The sequence below is a fragment of the Hemicordylus capensis genome, chromosome 1 (genome assembly GCF_027244095.1).
Source record: "Hemicordylus capensis ecotype Gifberg chromosome 1, rHemCap1.1.pri, whole genome shotgun sequence".
Taxonomy (NCBI): domain Eukaryota; kingdom Metazoa; phylum Chordata; class Lepidosauria; order Squamata; family Cordylidae; genus Hemicordylus; species Hemicordylus capensis.
Genome location: NC_069657.1, coordinates 117,521,951 through 117,540,956, shown reverse-complemented (window position 1 = coordinate 117,540,956; position 19,006 = coordinate 117,521,951). Strand labels below are relative to the sequence as shown.

Below are 19,006 nucleotides of genomic sequence, written 5' to 3'. Positions count from 1 at the left end.
TAGACCAGGGTTTCTTAAACTTGGGCCCCCAGATATTGTTGAACTACAACTCCCAGAATCCCCAGCCACAAAGGCCATGTCTGAGGATTCTGGGAGTTGTAGTCCAACAACATCTGGGAGCCCAAGGTTACGAAACCCTGGCTTAAACAGTAGTTATTAAATCACCGGCCTGCCACATACTTCTGAAGGTTGACATGATGGGCCACCCTCCATGATGTTAGGGACCCAATGAGATTGCTGTGTAGCTTTAAAGGCAGCCCTGATGGTGTAGTGTGATGGGGCTGCTGCAGAATGACATAAACTTGCTTCTGGGCAGCCACGCAGTACTCCCCCATTGTTTCCAATGCAAGGCTGTTTTTAGATATTTTGACTGTGATGATATGCATCTGCACCGCTGTGCCTGTGTGCACTGCTTATAATCTTCATGGGTACTCTGAGGAAAGTGGGAGCACCAGACTAGGGTTTTTCAATGGACACTGAGGCACAATCTTACATCTGGGTGTTTTTCACACAGCAGGCTTTACCATGAGTTTACTGCGAGGCTTTACTGTGAGTTCGAAGTTGCCAAAAAAAAACCCAACACAAAACTCTGATGCAAAAAGTGGTTTTTTTTAACCCTGGGTATAGATTGGGCTGCACTCTAACGTGTAAATGAAAAACCCGAATCATGTATGAAGTGCTCCCTGATAGCTTGCAGGGACTTTGGGGGTAAATCTGGCTGATATGTGAATGAACACTCTCCATTTCGGAGGAGATGTGAGTTAAAGGCCCTGTGTGAAAAACACCCAGATATCCAGTTAAAAGTATCCAATTACTACAGGTCTTGAATGATAAATGGTGTTTGCATCTCTTCCACCTCCCTAACTTCCCTTAATTCATGTGCTAAACTCATACATACTCCAAGATTGAAACTGGATTCTCCTAGTCTCAACAACAAGAAACGTCTCACTTTACCTTTAGCAAGGCAGATTTGCACCTGCTGAATGGGGTGGCTTTGAGTGATTTCCCAGCAGAATGTACTCATTGGGCTGGCTCCAAATCCTCACTTATCGACTTTACAGCTATATCTTGTAATTTAGCACCTCATATAAAAAATTTTCACATTATCAGTCGCCCGGAAAGCGTTCATTTCCCTATGAACTTGATCATAGGCTGGAGGGGGAAACTGCATTTGGACTGTAATCAGGTTCCAGTTAGAGAGGAGGAGCAATGCTCAGAGAGTGTGAAATGGTCTTCTAGCCAACAAAATTTAGTAGCCACGGTTCTAAACACACAGCAAGCTTGCAGTCTACAAACTGCTGTAATCACTGGGCCACATGACTCTTGTGAGATCTCTGTGTTAGAACATTATAATAAATTGGCCCAGTTATTACAGCCAGCAGTTGCCACTATGAAACCCTTATCTAATAAGGTGGGGAAATTGTTCTTTCACCCGTGGTTTGATGCTAGTTGCCAAGAGGCAAAAAGAAACCTTATTAATGCATTTAAATTATATGCTGAAGGTTCTACTTTATATATATATATCCCAGGATTTGTTAGAAATGAAAAGACAGTACAAAAAACTATTAAGGGGAAAGAAAGCACTGGCCACTAGGGAGACCTGGGATCAATTGATGGCTGCTACCAAAATGAAGAACACAGCAGTGTTTTGGTGCCTTATATCACAACCTATGGGGAGGGTACCTGTCAGTTCATCTTCAGTTATACCAGCTGGGATATGGGAGTGTCACTTAGCACAGACAGACATTGTATATGCAGGAAGGACCTAGCGTGTTTAGATTAGAACTAGATGTTGAACTTCTGCCACAATGGGCTCCTATCATCTGCTCTGAAACTGAGGGGCTGGTGAAGCAATTTAAGCCTGGTAAGGCCCCAGGGAACGATTTTATAACAATTGAGGTAATACGTAATAATTTGGAGTGGTTGGCCCCAGTATTAGCCTCTCTTTTTACTTATATAGATCACACTGCTAAAGTACCCATAGACTGGGGAGTTGCCATCATAGTCCCTAGATATACAAAAGGGAAATGGGATGATCCTGGCAATTATCGCCCAATCAGTCTTCTGAATGTCATCAGTAAATTATATGCCAAACACCTAAATCGGAAACTCCTGGACTGGCTTGAACCTAATAACATCCTGGCAGCCGAGCAGGAGGTTTCTTAGAGGGGCACTCTCCTATTGACCAGGCTCACATTTTGCAACATCTAGTAGAGAAGTACACTAGCGGTCCAAAGGCTGCTTTGTATGCAGCTTTTACAGATCTTAGAGCAGCTTTTGACCTAATTTCGAGAGAAAAATTGTGATCAAAACTCAGGGACTCTACCACAGGTAAGCGATGATTGTTACATGAAGATTCCCGCCTGAGGGTGTGCTGCAGCACTAGAGGACATTTGTCAGCAGAAATTCCAACTCAAAGGGGTGTTAGGCAGGGATGTATCCTGGCCCCGACTCTGTTTAATTTCTATATAAATCCCTTGGTGTCCCACCTGAATAAATCAGACATTCACCCACCCAAATTGGCAAAAACATCTGCCGAGCCTGCTTTATGCAGATGATATGGTTCTGTTAGCACAGACACCAATTGGGTTAAAGCGGGTGCTTGCTTCACTGAGTTTATATTGTGCTGAAGAAGCACTGGAAGTTAACTACTCCAAAATAAAGTTGCTGGTCTTCGCTAAATGACCTAAGTCCCACTCACGGTCTATGAACGGCCATGTAATTGAACAAGTTAGAACCTTTAAATATCTGGGAGTCATCTTCCACTCTGCAGGTGGGCGAAGAGCGCACCTTAACTATGTGCCGCAAAATGCCCAGCAATCGGCCAATGCTATTAGGTCTTTTTATTTCACCAGGGGAGCTCTCTTCATTCCAGCTGCCATAAAGCTTTACGCAGCTAAGGTTTGCCAGCAGCTCTTGTATGGTGCCCAGCTTGGCCCCTATGAGAATTTTATCCCCCTGGAAGTAGTCCAAACCAAATCCTTAAGAGCAATATTCCAAGTGCCATGCTGTGTTTCCAGTACAGCCCTCAGATGTGAGGCAGGGGGTTTTAGATTAGAAATAAGACTCTGGCCAAGTATGTTTGTATTTTGGTTGAAGTTGTTATTTTCCCAAGTGGGCTTGGCTCCCCTAACCCTTATAGGTAGTTATGCTTCGTGATGGAAGGTGTCGTTAAGACAGAAGCTACAATCTTACGGCCTTTCCCAGGAGGAGCTTATTAGGATGTGGTATGACCAAGCAATACAGGTCATCAAACAGCATGTATTTGATATGGAAATGCAAGAAGAGTCAGCCAAAAAGAGGGATTTATATAGGCAATCAGTTTTCAAATGTAAGACCTGCTGAATACCTAATCAACCTAACAAGAGCAAAATTTAGAAGAGCTATGACCCTTGCTCGGCTAAATGCACTTCCCACTGCAGTTTTAGAGGGGAAGTTTAAGAAATTACCATACTCAGCCCACTTATGTCCTTGTGGTTCGGGAGATATAGAAACAACTGCACACGTATTACTTTATTGTACATTTTATAAGGATATTTGAATTAATTTTATTTCTTCTTTTTAAATGGAATTTCCTGGCCATACCAATGAGCTTTATTTAGATTATTTGTTGTCAGATTTTAAAGACTCAGTGTCTTGGAATGTGGCCAAATTCTGTTATGTAGTTTGTAAAATTCGCAAAGAACTCACCATCTGATTGCTGTTGGTAGCTGTTGTCTGTTTATTATTGCTGGTCAATGACCAAAATAAAGATATCTATCTATCTATCTATCTATCTATCTATCTATCTATCTATCTATCTATCTATCTATCTATCTATCTTTCTCTCTATCATCTTACTTTGTAACTGGCTTCATAAAACAGTAGAAATACAAGCCAAATGGCTTTCAGGGAATGGTACATGGTGAATCATATCCATTTATACTGTTTGTTTTTCTTAGCTGAAGATGGTTGTTATAGCTATAAAGATATAATGTCCTTAAAAAAATAGAAGCACAACTGCTATGGCAACACATGCTGACAAAACAGAAGGATGCAATTGAGCAATTACAGTATTGAAGTGAAGTACTGAAGTGCCTTCTGGCATTGTGAGTGGTCAAAATATTCACGTTAGCATTTTTGGTTTGCAAAGCCAAAATAATTTATGTGTTGTCTTGCATTTGTAGAATACTGCAAAGAACACCCAGAGAAAGTGTTTTGTCATAAGTTTTCCAAAAGAAAGAATTACTTAGGTAACTGATTTCTAAGCAAGGAGCCAGTGTGAATTAGATTTCTAGCTTACGGTAAGCTGAAGGAAATGTTCTATTTTGGAAATGCCACCTTGATGATAAATTAGAAATAGGAAGTGTCTACTGTTTCTGCAAGCCTTCATGTTGACATCCAGAACAAAAGAGCAAGGATTCAGCAAGAGGCTGTGTTCTTGTGGCTGGAGGCTTCCCCAGCAATGGAGTGCATGTGGTGAGGGGAGGGAGCAATTTTCATTGATCTTCTCTGCCTCCAGAAGTAGTCTGTGCCTTCCAAAATAGGTCCCTGAGGGTTCTGGGCCTCCCTCTGCCCTCCCTACACTCATGTACAATGCTGCTGGGGAAGCCTCTGGCTGCGTTAGGAGCAGCCTGCAGCTGTGAGGACACAGCTCTTGCTGCATTAGTCAGGATGTCAGCCTGTAACATTTATGGAAACAACAAGAGCCCACCTACAGTTGCACTTCGAAATTAAAAAGTGTCCATGGAGTCCTGCTTTGTAATTTAGTTGGCACACATTCTCACCCTTTGTTATAAGCTTCCTCTTCTATTTTGGCTTTTGTCTCTGGGTTGATCTCTTCCAAGCTGCTCTGTATTGGCACTGAAGGAGCAGGTTCACCGTCAGGGTCCCCAATTGATTTTCCACTGGCAAATTTAAATTAAGAAGACATGTATCCTGTTTAGCCTGCATAATAATGGAAGAATAAGAATCTCTTTTCTTATGACCCTTTCATGATTCCATTCAATTGCATCTTTGGTTAGAGGGCCAAGCTCTCAAAACTATTTATTAAAATGTCACAAAAAACAGCCTATGAACTATCACAAATTGGGGCAGGGTGGCGTCAAATTAGTTGAGCTTTCTCATTCAGTTATACAGTGCTCCTTAAGTTCCATCAACTACAATAGGAAAGATAAATAAACGTTAAGTCTCTTCAGTGAAATAAATGCAACAATACACTTAAATTTGTGGAAAGAACTGGAAGATCATCCAGACGTTGCAGGCTGTCATGAGAAAGCAGGATAGATAATCCATTGTAAGATCAAAGATTTATGGATCTATATCTCTACATTTCCTAGATAAGCCTAGTATGATAAAACTAATTCTCAGATTAACAGTCAAATATTTTTCTAGTAACTGCCCATCTCTTTAGTAGAAATTTAAATGTTAGATAGGCAAGCATTTCCCTACATTAATCTCTTATGCCTCAGCACTCAGCATGAACCAACCAATTCCAAGCATTATTTTGCACTAATCATTTCCTCACTATCCTGAAAGTTCAGGACAAACTGAATCACTTTAAAACCACCACATACATGTATCTGCAATGAACGTAAAAAGTGTGTGTGTGTGTCCCTGTGTGTGTGTATATATGTATGTGTATACACACACACACACACACACACACACACACACACTCGCATACACTTCTAGCATACATAGTGTTCTAGTATGGCTCATACAGTTCGGTTCAGTCAAGTGAGCAAACCAATTTTCCACTATATATAGTGGGAAATTGGTTTGCTCGTTTGACCAAACTGAAGCCATTTTGTTAACGTAACGCTAGAACTGTATGAACAGAAATGCACTGCAAGAAGAAAAAGTCAACCACTTAGCTGGCAGACAGAAAATAGCTAACCTTGGAGTTTTAGCTTGAAACAGATTTGGGGAAAATGTTCATAGTAGGGATGTGCACAGGTGTGGAGTGAGGCTGGCGGGGGCCCCCTGGCCCTGCCCCCTGTGCCTGATGTCAGACGCAGGGGGCCAGCTAGCCATGCCTCCGTTTCTGATGTCAGGGCATGGTCTCCCTCCCAAACGGGGCTGCGTGGCCCCATATGGAAGGGAGGTCGGTCCGTGCTGTGTTGGCAGGGAGAGCCATTCCGGCCATGTTGCCAATGCAGCAGGGGCCCAATCTCCCTCCCAAACAGGGCCACGCAGCCCTGTTTGGGAAGGAGATCGGCCCCTCTGTGTTGGCAGCGAGGCCAGGAGCAGCTCTCCCTGCCTTTAAAGGCAGGGAGAGTTGCTCCAGCCTGTGCTGCCAATGCATGCATGCAATGCCATGCAGCCCTGTTTGGGAGCGAAATAATGCCCCCCCCATCTGACATCAGATACAGAGTGTGTCTTGGGGCCACAAGATGTGGCCCCTTGTTGGCGGTGGCTGGGTTCTTCGAACCCATTTGCCCAATGGTCCTCTGCCCTGGATGTGCATGAATCAATTTTTTCAATTCAATTAGTGCCTGAATCGAATCACCCCTGGTTTGTTTTGTGTCTGAATCTGCCCCCCGAATCACCCCAGATTCAATTTGGATTTGATTCAATTTGATGTGGATTTGAATCACTTTAGACATCTAAAGGTCCTAGGGGCACCATATTTGGATGTTGGGTAGGTCCCCAGGGATGCCACCTACCACCCAAATTTCAAGGCCAAATTTCACTTGGTTGATTTTTCATGATTTTAAAAACATTTTTACTGATTTTGTATATTTCCGCCATAGGAAATAATTGGGATTCTAAGTCACTCTGTCCTAATCCTAACATGGATCCCCAGCTGAAAAAGCTAAGCTCTAACCCTTGTAGAAGTGGCATTATGGAGCAAAATGAGCAGTCACTATTTTTCAAGTGTTTTGATTCTTTGGTGTATAATAATTTTTCTTCATAATGAATCCTCATTATACACCTTCATTTTGACTGTCATAGGGCAGTGCCAACTGTCAACCGCCATGTGCCAACTACACGCGCGCACACCCCAACCCCCACTGGGATACTCAGTTTACTGTTTAGGAATTTTTGAAGTGTTTAGATTCTTCGGTGTCTTCATTACACACATTCTTTTCTTCTGTTCATTTTGACCCCACTGCTTTGCAGGTGGGGGTGGGGAATTAGTGGCATATGTAATTTCCTCTTTTGACAAGATAAGATCGTGTTCTGAACTTTGCAAGGGGTCTTTGAATCTGGTCAGGTTTGTAACCTGCATATATAATCTCTCTCTCTCTCATTCCTACCCTCCCCCGCGAGACAGGGTTGCGTACCCAGCTAAACAGCAGGGTGCCAAAGGAAGCCGGAGGCACCAAACACCAAGGCAACCCCAGCAATTACCTCTCAGGAGTCAGGGAGGGCTCAGAGAGATGTGCAACAGCTGACGAGGGATGGGCGGGGACAGCCCTGCAGATGGCAGCTTGGTGGAGAGGGAATAGTAACAATATTAACTCGACAGCTGCAAACGGGTGCAGGGATATTAAGGAATGGGGTGGAATTAGAGAACAAGTCCCTTTTGGGAACCAGGGGTTGGCTGGCCATGACACCTGCCCAGTCAGGAAAGGCAGAGCATGTTGGAAGTGGGGAGGAGTGTCTGAAATGTAGGGCTCTGTTTAAGCCAGGGGCTGCCGAGGATGAGGAGATCAGCCGGGATGGGCTTGTTCGTCTGACTGTCTCCCAGAGAGGAGCTCAGACCTCCTCCCCTGCACCCACCCCACTTTCATTTACACAGACACACTGAATGAAAGGAGGAAGGGCAGACAATAGCAGAGGCCAGGCTGCAGTCCAGGAAGGCTGTCCAGGAAGAAATCTTGAAAGGATACAAATGTATATAGAAGTCAGCTAAATGTCATCAACATTACATTGAAGCTCCAGTATACTCTGACAGCTGCTCCAGACCTCTATGATCTGCCATCTCATCTCCTGCAGCCCTTCCACCCCCAGTCATCGCTCTTTCCTCTTTGGATCTATTTATTTGGTCTCCATCCTCAAATACGCGGTCAATTTACATCAGCTTCCTTTGTCTTTACTATTTTTTTTACTTGCCATCCTCACAACTTTAGGGACTGCCATTACAACAGCAAGAAGCGAACATTCCTATGTTTGTACATTCTGGTTAACTCCACCATTTATGTACAAGCTTCTCCTTTGTGCAACAGGCTATTCAGGGCAGCATCCAAGAGTCTGAGCAAATTAAATTAATGAAGTGACAATTTCACTAACATGAGAGACCTTTTTGGCCTGTTCAGCTGGCAGCCAGACAATATACAGTGATGCTCCTCAAAATGAAATATACAGACAGATGGCACTAGGCAGATGAAATGTTTTTAATTTTGATACTAAGGTCCAAACTAGATGTGTTGACTGAGATTCATGAATGCATTTCTAGCATGGTTGCACTTGTATTCACACTTGATGCATTTGCAGCTAAGAGCTGTGGGAGCCCAAATTTATATGGGAACCATGATATGGGGAGGGGGATGTTGAGCCTTGTCCCTGTGATGTTTTCCCACTGGAGGTCACACCTTAAGTGGCCCCACAGCTGCTATTTCCAAATATTTAAAGGATATGCAGTTACACATCCATCATTTCATACCTGCAATTTGGCCCTAAGCTGTCTTATTTGCTAGAAGCATAAACTGTATGTGAGCAGCACAGAGGCTTCATCTTGATGGTGTCTATGACCTGCAATTCTGTCCTGACTATTGCATTTCTACTGACTGCTGTTTGGCCACCAGCACATATGCTAACATCCATTTTTGATCTTACAGTAAGACTCCTGTGCTTCTCTTGTCTTCTGAGGGAAGCTGACCCTTGAAAAACTTCTCTGACCTTTTTTCCTGCTATGGAAAAGCTAGAGATCCTATATAAACATAGTCTAAGCATCATCTTCTATCCTTCAACAAACCAATAATCATAATTCCAAAATGTCAGCAAAACATTTCCTTCCAATGTGCTGTATTTCCTGGAGGTGGGAAGTGCTTTGCCCTAAGAGAAAAGCTGCAACAGACTGTAGACTTTCTAGGAAGTACATTCAGGCACTAAGTTCCAAAACAATAAGCACATCCTCTGTCCCCAATGGAAATCTTTTGATAAGACCGGAAACGCTGACTTGTAATTGGGTGTGTCTTTTGTTCCCATCTTTAAAAACCTTATTTCAGTACCATAACTTTATAGTTCATGTGTTTTGGGCCTTTTCAGAAGCTGAATTATTATAGAATGGCCATTGTCTGGAATTCACATGCTAATTTTTGTGCATCCTACCATGGGCTGTGGTCAAACCTGTTTTGCAAAATGCTTCAAACTAGAAATGTGCAAAACAATTCGAGTTCAAATCAATTCAAGCTCAAATCAACTGTTTCGAGTGATTCAAACTTGAAATGAAACACCCTCAAAATAAATGGCCTGTTTCAAATTAAAATTGAAATGACCCCGATTTGTAGTCGAATCGATTCAAGTTATTCGAGCACCATTTTGAGTTCAGATTTCCCCCCTTGCTGATTGGTTTCTTGGCACTGGCTTCCGATTGAGATCTCCTTGCTTCTTGGTTGATGTCATTCAAATCAACTGTTGTCATGGCAACTGTGCCCTCATTGGCTGGGAGGAGGCATGAGAGCAGGGGAGGCCAAAGGAGGGAGTTCCAAAGTGTATTTAAGGGGACTCTTGGCTAGAGAGAGCTCTTATGGTGTCTGTCTTTTGAAGAGGATAGGATCAGATCAAAGACTGCTGCAGCACTGAGAGCAGCAGAGTGGTGGTGATGGCTGGTCTGGGCCTGCCTGCCTGGCACAGTGGAGAGAGAGACAGAGAGTGCCTGCTGTGCTTATCTGTCTCTCTATTTTTAGTTGCAGTGCCAACAACTGCTTTCCTTTTTGTTTTCAAGTTTATTTTTAATTGTACCAGCACCCCCAGTGGCTTTAACTGGGTGCAGCTTTGGATTTGTTTTTCTCATTTGGATTTCTTCTTCTTCTTCTTCTTGATTGTAGCCATCCCCAAAGTGGCTTTAATATCTGGGGTGCTGTGCTTATTTTTTAAATTTTTCTTTTGCAGACCCAAGCTGCACTTTTGCTGCTGCTGTGTGCCTGGATTCATTTTTTTGTTTTTGTAGGCTGATGTGTTATGTCTGGTACATGGCCTGTCAGGCTCTCTCTGTTTCCCTTTCTCCCTGATATGTTTTGTTTTGATTTTTTGGGTGGGTGGGTGCCTGCTTGGTGCCCACCTGCTCTTCCCCCCAGCTGCTGAGTCCCAGTGTCTGTACAGCTGAATATGCCTCCAAGAGCAACATCTGGCAGACTCCAGCCAAAGATGCCAGAACTCCCAGCTGAAGACACTGGAAGGGGAGCTCCCCTTCCCCAGCCTTGGTCAGGTTATTAGAAATTAGAGTACATTAAATAGAGACTAGTTTGGAAGAGGGATTAGGTGGGTTGTGGCAGGAATGCAGGACAGGAGGAGCGAGCTTGGGTTAGAGAGGCAACAGTAATTCCCTGCCCCTTGCCTTCCCTTCCTTTAGACTTGTCCCACTGTTGCTCACTCCCCTCCAAAAAAAAAGCTCCTGCCCCTCATTAAAGCCTGCTTCTTTATTTGGGGAGATTTAATTTGTCTAGCTTCTGTGTGTGCACTACAGTGCTATAGGTAGCACTGTGTGTGGCACACATGGCATAATAAATAGACCACCCGAACCCACACCTCTTAAAAATACCCACCTGAAATGTGCTTCTTCTCCCCCTGCCCCCACATCAGAGTTAGGGCTTCAATTTAAAAAAACCCAAATGTCCGGGAGGGGGCAAGGTAGAGCAGAAACAGATTGCCAGGCAGAAGGAAGGGTGATGCTGGCTGTAGTGAGCGATGGTAAGAGGGGCCTACTCCCCAAGTCATCCCCACTGATGTCGCTGTGCGCAGGCTCTCCTTTCAGGATGAGTGTGGTCCCACAGCACAGCAACCAATGGCAGCTGAGATAGAATTAGGAGGAGGCATCTCCCCTGTCAGGGAAGAAGCTTTTCCTGTGGCAGTGGAGAGGGAGGTGTCGTCGGCTGCTAGCCCAGACAGATCACTCTCTCCATCCTTTCCAATCTCCACTGGCAGTGCGACCTCCACGTTGAGACTGAGAAGCAGGAAGTACTTCCACTTCCTGGACCTTCTCAGCCCTGGACCAAGGGCGGCGGTGGCGGTGGCCCCCAGCAGCCCCAGTACCACCACCACCAACATGTTCTTGGACTGGTAGCAGCCTGGTGTGGTACCACTTTGAGGGTCACCCTGGGGACTCTCACCATGCTGCCAGCAGCCACTATGGGACACAGGACAGCAGGGGTAAAGACCCTAAACATCTTATGATGACAAGGATGCTGCAGCACCTGTGACAGCAGGGGGTCCCTGCTTCTGCTAGCAGCAATAGGCCTGGTATAGTGGCAAGGCAACTGCTCCTGCTCCCAAGAAGGGGAGGTTGCCTGTGCAATGGGTGCAGTCAGTGGACAAGCAGTCTGGTCACCAAGAGCCTAATCTAATCACATAGGACATTGCTGAGATGATCACTTTGGATCCAGGTGGTGGAGAATGCTGGCTTCTGCCAGCTGCCCCGACTGCTTCCCCTGACTACATCATTCCCTCATGCACCACCTTCAGCAAGTGGGTGATGCCCTTCTTGTATCTGCCATGCAGGGAAGCCTACTGTGGCTGCTGAACACAGCAGCCCCTGACACAACTGTGCACTTCACTGTGGACCAGCCACAGCGGGAGGCATGCTTTACATGTTTCTTTCCTGTCCCTCATGGCATACTGGTGGAGGCAAGAGAAAGAGGGTGCATCAGATGCTGGTGGCATGGCTGGCCCCTCCCATTCAGCAAAGCACAGACTGGCTGTGCTGCATGTGCTGGACAATGACCACACGGCAGATGAGCTGTTGGTGCCCATGAATCGCCAGGTGGAGGGATCCCTCTGCTGGGCTATCCAGCACTGGCCATGGAGGGTGAGTGACACATGGTCACCCCCCCCCCACTGCAACACCACTGGCAGCTCGCCCCACGCTGGCCAACCCCCCAAACCAGATGTGTCACAGTCTGCCCATTAGTGCTGCATGCATGCAACCATCATATCCAATGGCGAAATGATGGACTGGTGCCCTGACCCATGTGTCAGGCTGTGAGTCAGCCCAGCACCAATCTGAGGTTGGTGCAAGACACAGGCAGGCAGAGATGTACACTGGAGGAGAACAAAGAAGAGTTCTTTTCATGGTAAGAGAAAAATGCAAAACAGCAGAAATATTCCATCATGGGGAAGACCTACCCATGGGGAACAATTGGGTGTTTCAAATTCCCCATTGTTCCCTATCGCCAGAACACGCAAAATGGTTTTAGTTTGTCTACAAGAAGACAAACTAAAAACATTTTGAGTGTTCTGGCGATAGGGAACAATGGGGAATTTGAAACACCCAATTGTTCCCCATGGGTAGGTCTTAGGGACACCAAAGGATTGTGGGTTGAGTGGTAGGGCATGATGGGTGCTGCCTACCACCCAACCCACATAAGAAATGGGCAAGAAGGTGATTTTTAATCTTTCCCCCAACCCCCCCCCCCTAAAATCCTATGGGGTATTTTGGGAAAGACTAATTTTAAAAAATCACCCTCTTGCTCATTTCTTTTGTGTGTTAGGTAGCACCCATCATGCCCTACCACCCAACTCACTTTAGAGTCCCTAGGAACTACCTGTGGGGAACAATGAGGTGTTTTGAGTTCCCCATTGTTCCCTATGGCTGAATCACTCAAATCTTTTTGAGGTGATTTGTCGAAACAGCCGGCAATGGCCGCTGTTTTGACAAATCGATTTGCGGATTTTGATTCCTTTCAAGCTTGAAATGAATTGTAAAATTCATTTTGTGCACATTCCTACTTTAAACCTTACCTTGTGAACCACCAAGCCAGCTTCACAAAACTGAAAAGTTTCTTGCCACAAGAAAGCAGTCACTTGGCCAAAATTAGTCATCATGACTAACTCATCTTATTGATTTCAATAGGACTACTCATGAGTAATTTAATGTGGCTGTCAGTCACTCTCCTTTTACCATTTTGCAGAAACATATTCTTACTATAGAAATAGTCCATTAAGTCAGTGGAGTATTTAAAAAAAGGAAGATACTACTCCATTTGACTAATACAACTGACACAACAAAGGCAGGGATAGTCTTGTACATGGATTTATGAAGTTATAGATTCACTGCCCCTGAGAGGAGTTAAATTTCCCTAATGGAACCACCAGACATAACACTCTGAAATCCTGGTCTCATCACATTTGGGATGATTGTACTTCAGTCACCAGCTCTCAGGATGTGATCCCACACTCAGTCCCACTGAACTCTGTGGGCTTTATTTCTGAACAAACATGCACAAATCAGGCGGCAGACATGCCAATACATGCCATTTATTCTCCCTGCCCCTGAACATAGTAGTGGGGGGGGGGGAACCACTGAAGATTTTTTTTGTACCCGGTGTTAGAAGGGTGGGTGGTAGGTGGGGAGGGGTAATATAGTCAGGCAAGTTCTTTACTGTCATTGTCAGGAACAGCTCTTATTCCACTATCTTTAAAAACAGCATTTTTATTGCCTGTAGAAATGATCTGCTAAGTAAGCCTCAACTCTCAAATCAAATAATTGTCCACTCACTTCTCTATAACTGCTGGTAAGACTGTTGTTGATGTCAGATTGCTTCTTCCATTTGATGACTCTGACTACGAACAGAAGATTTCAGTTCAGTTTCATTCAAACAGCAACAAAATGACTATTTTCTCTATGAAGGTGTACCTATACATTCTTTATGTCTCAAACACAAATTTACTGTTATCTGATTTTAAATCCAATGAAGAGCAACTTCAGGAGGAAGAATCATAGCTCAGTGTAATAGCATCTGCTTTGCATGCAGAAGGTCTCAGGTTCAATTCCTAGTATCTCCAGGCAGGGATGGGAAATAAATCTGACATTCTAGCATGCCATTGCCAGTCAGTATAGATAGTTAGATAGACCAATGTTCTGGCTCCATATAAGGCAGCTTTCTATGTATTATGTACCTAATTTCACTATTCTTTGAAGTATTACTATAGTACTGTAATTTTAAGATTGGTTGTTTCTGATGTGAAGCTAATATTTGATTATGTCCACATGATTCAAAACCTGCCATATCAGATAGTTTCATATTTCTAAAAACATGGCATTCACATCTGTATGTCTCTTTTTAAATCTCAGTTCTGTGGAATTGGAGAAATTTGACATTACCAGAGATGGCATCAAAGGTATAGGCGATGTGACTGGTGACTGCCCAGGGAGCTCAAATTTGGAAACAACAGCAACACTGACTCTTCTCCGAGGCATCTATAATAAAAATATTTTTCATTACTCCAGGGTTCGCAACCAAACTACAACTCCCATCATCCCCAGCCACAACAAATTGTAGCTGGGGATGTTGGGAGTTGTAGTTCATCAGCATCTAGAGTAACACAGGTTGGGAACCCCCTGCATCATACAAATTACGTTAAATGATATCTCCACAGCACAGAAGGTTAAGGCAAATAACACCACCAAAGAAAGTTGTGGATATGAACTCTGGTTTTTACTTGCTGTCAAGCTCTAATGTATTCTAACTGTTGGGATTCCAACCCCAGTGGCACCAAGAACTCTTCCTTCACTCCAGAGCTAACCGACATCATCCTCTGATGTGGCATCTGTCACATCTGTTCTTCCTGCTCACAGCTGACTCCGAAGGAACTGGAAGCCACACCACTGCCTCAGCACATTGCTGGCTTCACCAGGGGGGCTGCTGGGGCAACAGATGGGAATGCAGATGGGACTGAACTGAGAGCTGACTGGAACAGTGTGGGTGGGGCAAAGAACAGCAGGAGCAGTTTGGGGAAGGATTTGGCTGGCATGGGGATTTCCCAGATGGCAAATTTACTTCAAAGTTCCCTGGGAGTGGTGTGTGTGTGTTCGCACATTGGGGGTTGGGGATTTTCCTCGAAGTCTTTGCAAGGTATCGGGGAGCACTCCATACACGATTCAGGTTTGCCCCCTGCGCACTGAAGTTTAGCCCAAATTACCACGGTGCTAAAAAGTTCCACTTTCTATGGTGTCTTTTTTGGATAATTTGAAGTACCGTGACATTTCTTCTATGGAGGGGCCATAGTGAAAGGGTGGCAACTTTTTTCTTTGCATTAATTTTTTTTGGGGGGGGGGTGCTGGGTAATCTTGCAGAACACCAGCAAGAGTTGGTGGTCCTCCACAAGACCACTGTCTTTGCCGAGTTGGTGGTCTTCCACAAGACCATCGACCAGCAGGGAAAAAATAAAATAAAAGAGAAAGGAAAAAAGATCCATGCACCCGCCCACTTGGCTTGCTCTCCCTGCCTCCTCTGCAGCTGTTTTCCTCTCAAGAGGGTGAGCGGGGTGGGAAGGGATGGAGGGAGGCTGTTAGCTAGGTGATCTTGTGAAAGACCCCCTAAGAACAAGTTTAATATTTAAATAAATAAATAAATAAATATTTAAAAATTCATTAAAATGAAAGTTTTTAGAAGTGTATACCACTCATGCACGGTAAGGGGGAAAAAAGGGAAGTGCGGCATCCCGCCTACTCTAGAAAGCCATTGGACAGAGAAAGACCCAGAAGCAAGTGGTATGAATGGTCCACAGGCTGCAGCTTCTATGCAGCTTCTTTGTGACTAATGATTATTTGAGTAATCCTGCGATTAAGCCTACCATTTGGGAAAGCCCATGATGATACAAAGGGGAGTGGAAACTGGAAGAAAGGAGAGCATATTAAAGGGAATTGCAGAAAAGGCTGCGAAGGGTACTGAGTGAAATGGAACAGGGAAAACCTCTACACTAACAAAGGCAATTACTGAAGGAGTTCTATTGTAGTTTCAAAATAGCTGCAACTGTTAGATACTTGCTTTCTACAATGTTTATATACCAAAATAAGTCTCACAGTAAGATGATCATGAATCTGAAGCATCAAAGTTTGCAAATAAGTTGACTGAACTTAATTTGCAGTTATGTGGAGAACAGAGTCAATCACTCAAAAAAGACATTTCAAAAAACATAAGAGCTCAACCGGAGCAGAGCTGATGCTGGAATCCTAGAACAATTATGGAATGAAACTTTATTGTTGTGCTCATCCCATCTATAAAGACCCCATTCTCCCCTCTTTCCCAGCTGTCAGTTGGGAGGGAGGCAGAACAACCCACCCGTTTGCGAGAAACAGTGCAATGGACTCTGGTTGAGGGTCATTTTTTTTGGCCTTCCCTGAGATGTTCCTTCTCTTGAATGGAAACGACTGAAGGGAGACATCATAAAAGTCTATAAAATCATGCAAGGTGTGGAGAAAGTTGATGAGAGAAATATTTCTCTCTCTCTCATAACACTAGAACCAGGGGTCATCCCATGAAACTGATAGCCAAAATATTTAGGGCCGACAAAAGGAAGTACTTTTTCACGCAACGCATAATTAACTTATTGAATTCTCTGCCACAAGACGTGGTGACATTCAACAGCCTGGATGGGTTTAAGAGGAGTTTAGATAAATTCATGGAAGACAGGTCTATCAATGGTTACTAGTCTGAGGGCTATAGGCCACCTCAAGTAACAGCAGCAGAGACGGCATGTCACCAGCTCTTGCCTGTGGACTTCCCAGAGGCATCTGGTGGGCCACTGTGTGAAACAGGATGCTGGACTAGATAGGCCTTGGGCCTGATCCTGCAGGACTGTTCTTATGATACATGTCAATTGCTTGAATTTAGCTAATTGCTGTTTTCTCTCTCACACACATAAGTTTGGCAGAAGGAGAAGTATGAACATAAAACACCAGCAATAGAGGGAGGAAGGGAAAATTCTTGGAAGGGCCATTTCATCTGAGATAATGGATATCAGTATGCTCACAAGTCTGGAACTACTGTCTATGGCAGTGAAAATATGGTACAACCAAACAGAGGTTGTAAACAGCTCTAGTGGGGAACCTGCCTCATATTTCTCTCTGGGAAACAGAAGAGAAACAGGTTAATTTACCAGGCATACTTCAACGGTGACATCAGTTGTGTTTGCAGGACATCTGTGCACAGCAGTAGAATGGGGTATAACAATCTCTTCCACACAGTTCCACCTGGTATGTAATGCTACATTCCTTAATAAAACTGTGGCCCATTTCCATTTGATCCCTGCTATTGGTATCCACATCCATTGAGCTTCCCCTGCAATACTGAGTCCCCTGTCCCTCAAAATCATGTGCTTTTGAACAGACAATAAATCCAGGCTCTTATTTAAAGTATTGTTTTGGAGATAAAATTGATCACATATGTTGGCTTCCTTTCAACATTTCCTGTAGAACAGTATGGACAGCATGCTTGGCTGGTGGGCTCTCCAGTCAAAGGATGTCAAATATTCACTATGGATTTCTTAGGATTCTCTATGAGAACTGATTACTGGAATGCTATACTGCGGTTGGGTCTGGAAGCACTTTGCAGTGGGAATGCAGGGAGGATGTAAGTGGTTGGGAACAAAAAGGTGTGTTGAAGAAAAAATGGGGAAAGCAAGGATACAAAAAATAAGCAAACTATGGACATTTTAAAACAGAAATGGTAATATATGGAGGAAATAAAATGGGAACAGAAAGGGGACAAAGCAGAAGAACTGAGCATTTCATATATGCTGGAACAGGGATGGCCAGCCTGAGGCTCTCCAGCTGCTATTGGACAACAACTCATATCATCCCAAGATTCTATTAATTGTGGCTGGGAATGATGGGAGATGTAGTCCAACAGCAGCTGGAGAGCCTGGTTGGCCACCTCTGGGTTGGTTGTGTGGTGTGTGTGTCCTTCTCTCAGCTGCTCCCCCACAAATAATTAAAAATCAATACTTATATGTAATGCAATGGATAAGTGCAATTTCTCCTTCTCCCTTTTATTTGGCACCTGGTTAACCTGACCCTGGGACTGATCAGCACCGGATACTTGTGCACATAAACTAAGTCATTAAAGAGCTTAGTTTATTTAAAACTTGGAAGAGTACCTTTCCAATAGAAAGAGACATGGATCTAGATGTACGAGGCACACCATCTTCTGTACCAAAGAACAGAAAAAATAAAAATTAGTATTCAGATACATGGATACATCACTACCACTGAATGATAATTTCATTTCCAGCAGTGGTGTTTTACAAGGATGTGCACATAGTACAATATTGTATATTATGCACAACTAGGAGACATACTTCCCTCTGTTATAACAGTAGAAATGTGAAAGATTTCTTACAATCTATTACAGCCCAGAGGTATCAGATTCCCAAAATAAGTCTTTGCTCTTGAACAGACCATTGTGCAGATTCAGAAAATATTAATCTATCAAGAAGCACAACTTTGTTCAACTTAACATTTGTCAGATAATCTATCTCTGTATCTACGTAGATATGGAAGTTCCTAACTGCAAGCCCACAAGCAATACAGATATGTATTTTAAAATCTTGGGTGATAAAAGACTGTTTTTACCAGGGGATCCATAGCTTCTGCTAGAATTTTGATTGGCAAGTTTCTTAAACTCCATGAGCTCAGCATGATCCTTTTCATATGTTCTCTTTAAGTTGTCTACATACTGCATCATAACTTCAGTGGCCTTTGACATGCGTTTCTCCTGCACAAAAGAGATCAAGCAACACATGCAGAAACACATTTTCAACATGAAAGCAAAATGGCATGCATCTCCAAATTCTAGCATGACTGTTTTCTTCATAATATATATTGCCATCTCTCTTAGCAGAATTTGTTCAGATAAATCTTATCTCTCACAGATAAAAGCAGTTAGCATTTGCCTTGCAGATTTTCTTCTCATTAGTTGCCCTTATAAAAGTTGTGTTCTGTGTAATGCACTCCTAAATTGCAGAAGCTGTGAAGTGTGAAATATGCTCCTGAACTGTACTATAAATATGGCATGAGAGCTGTTTAAAAAGGGAACACCAGGGGAGTTTGAAGTAGAGTTGCAAAGTAACCAGCAAGTAA

General features: G+C 43.7%; 1 protein-coding gene across 1 annotated transcript in view; it reads right to left on the bottom strand.

Moving 5' to 3' along the window:
- The window catches only part of IRAG1 (inositol 1,4,5-triphosphate receptor associated 1), a 170,976-nt gene that overhangs the window by 7,124 nt on the left and 144,846 nt on the right, over window positions 1-19,006 (bottom strand). The window contains exons 27-31 of the mRNA XM_053252238.1: window positions 18,500-18,641; window positions 18,025-18,074; window positions 14,249-14,344; window positions 13,643-13,707; window positions 4,767-4,886 (exon numbers count right to left, since the gene is read on the bottom strand). Coding sequence (XP_053108213.1) covers window positions 4,767-4,886; window positions 13,643-13,707; window positions 14,249-14,344; window positions 18,025-18,074; window positions 18,500-18,641 — 473 coding nt within the window. The remainder of the gene's footprint in view (window positions 1-4,766; window positions 4,887-13,642; window positions 13,708-14,248; window positions 14,345-18,024; window positions 18,075-18,499; window positions 18,642-19,006) is intronic.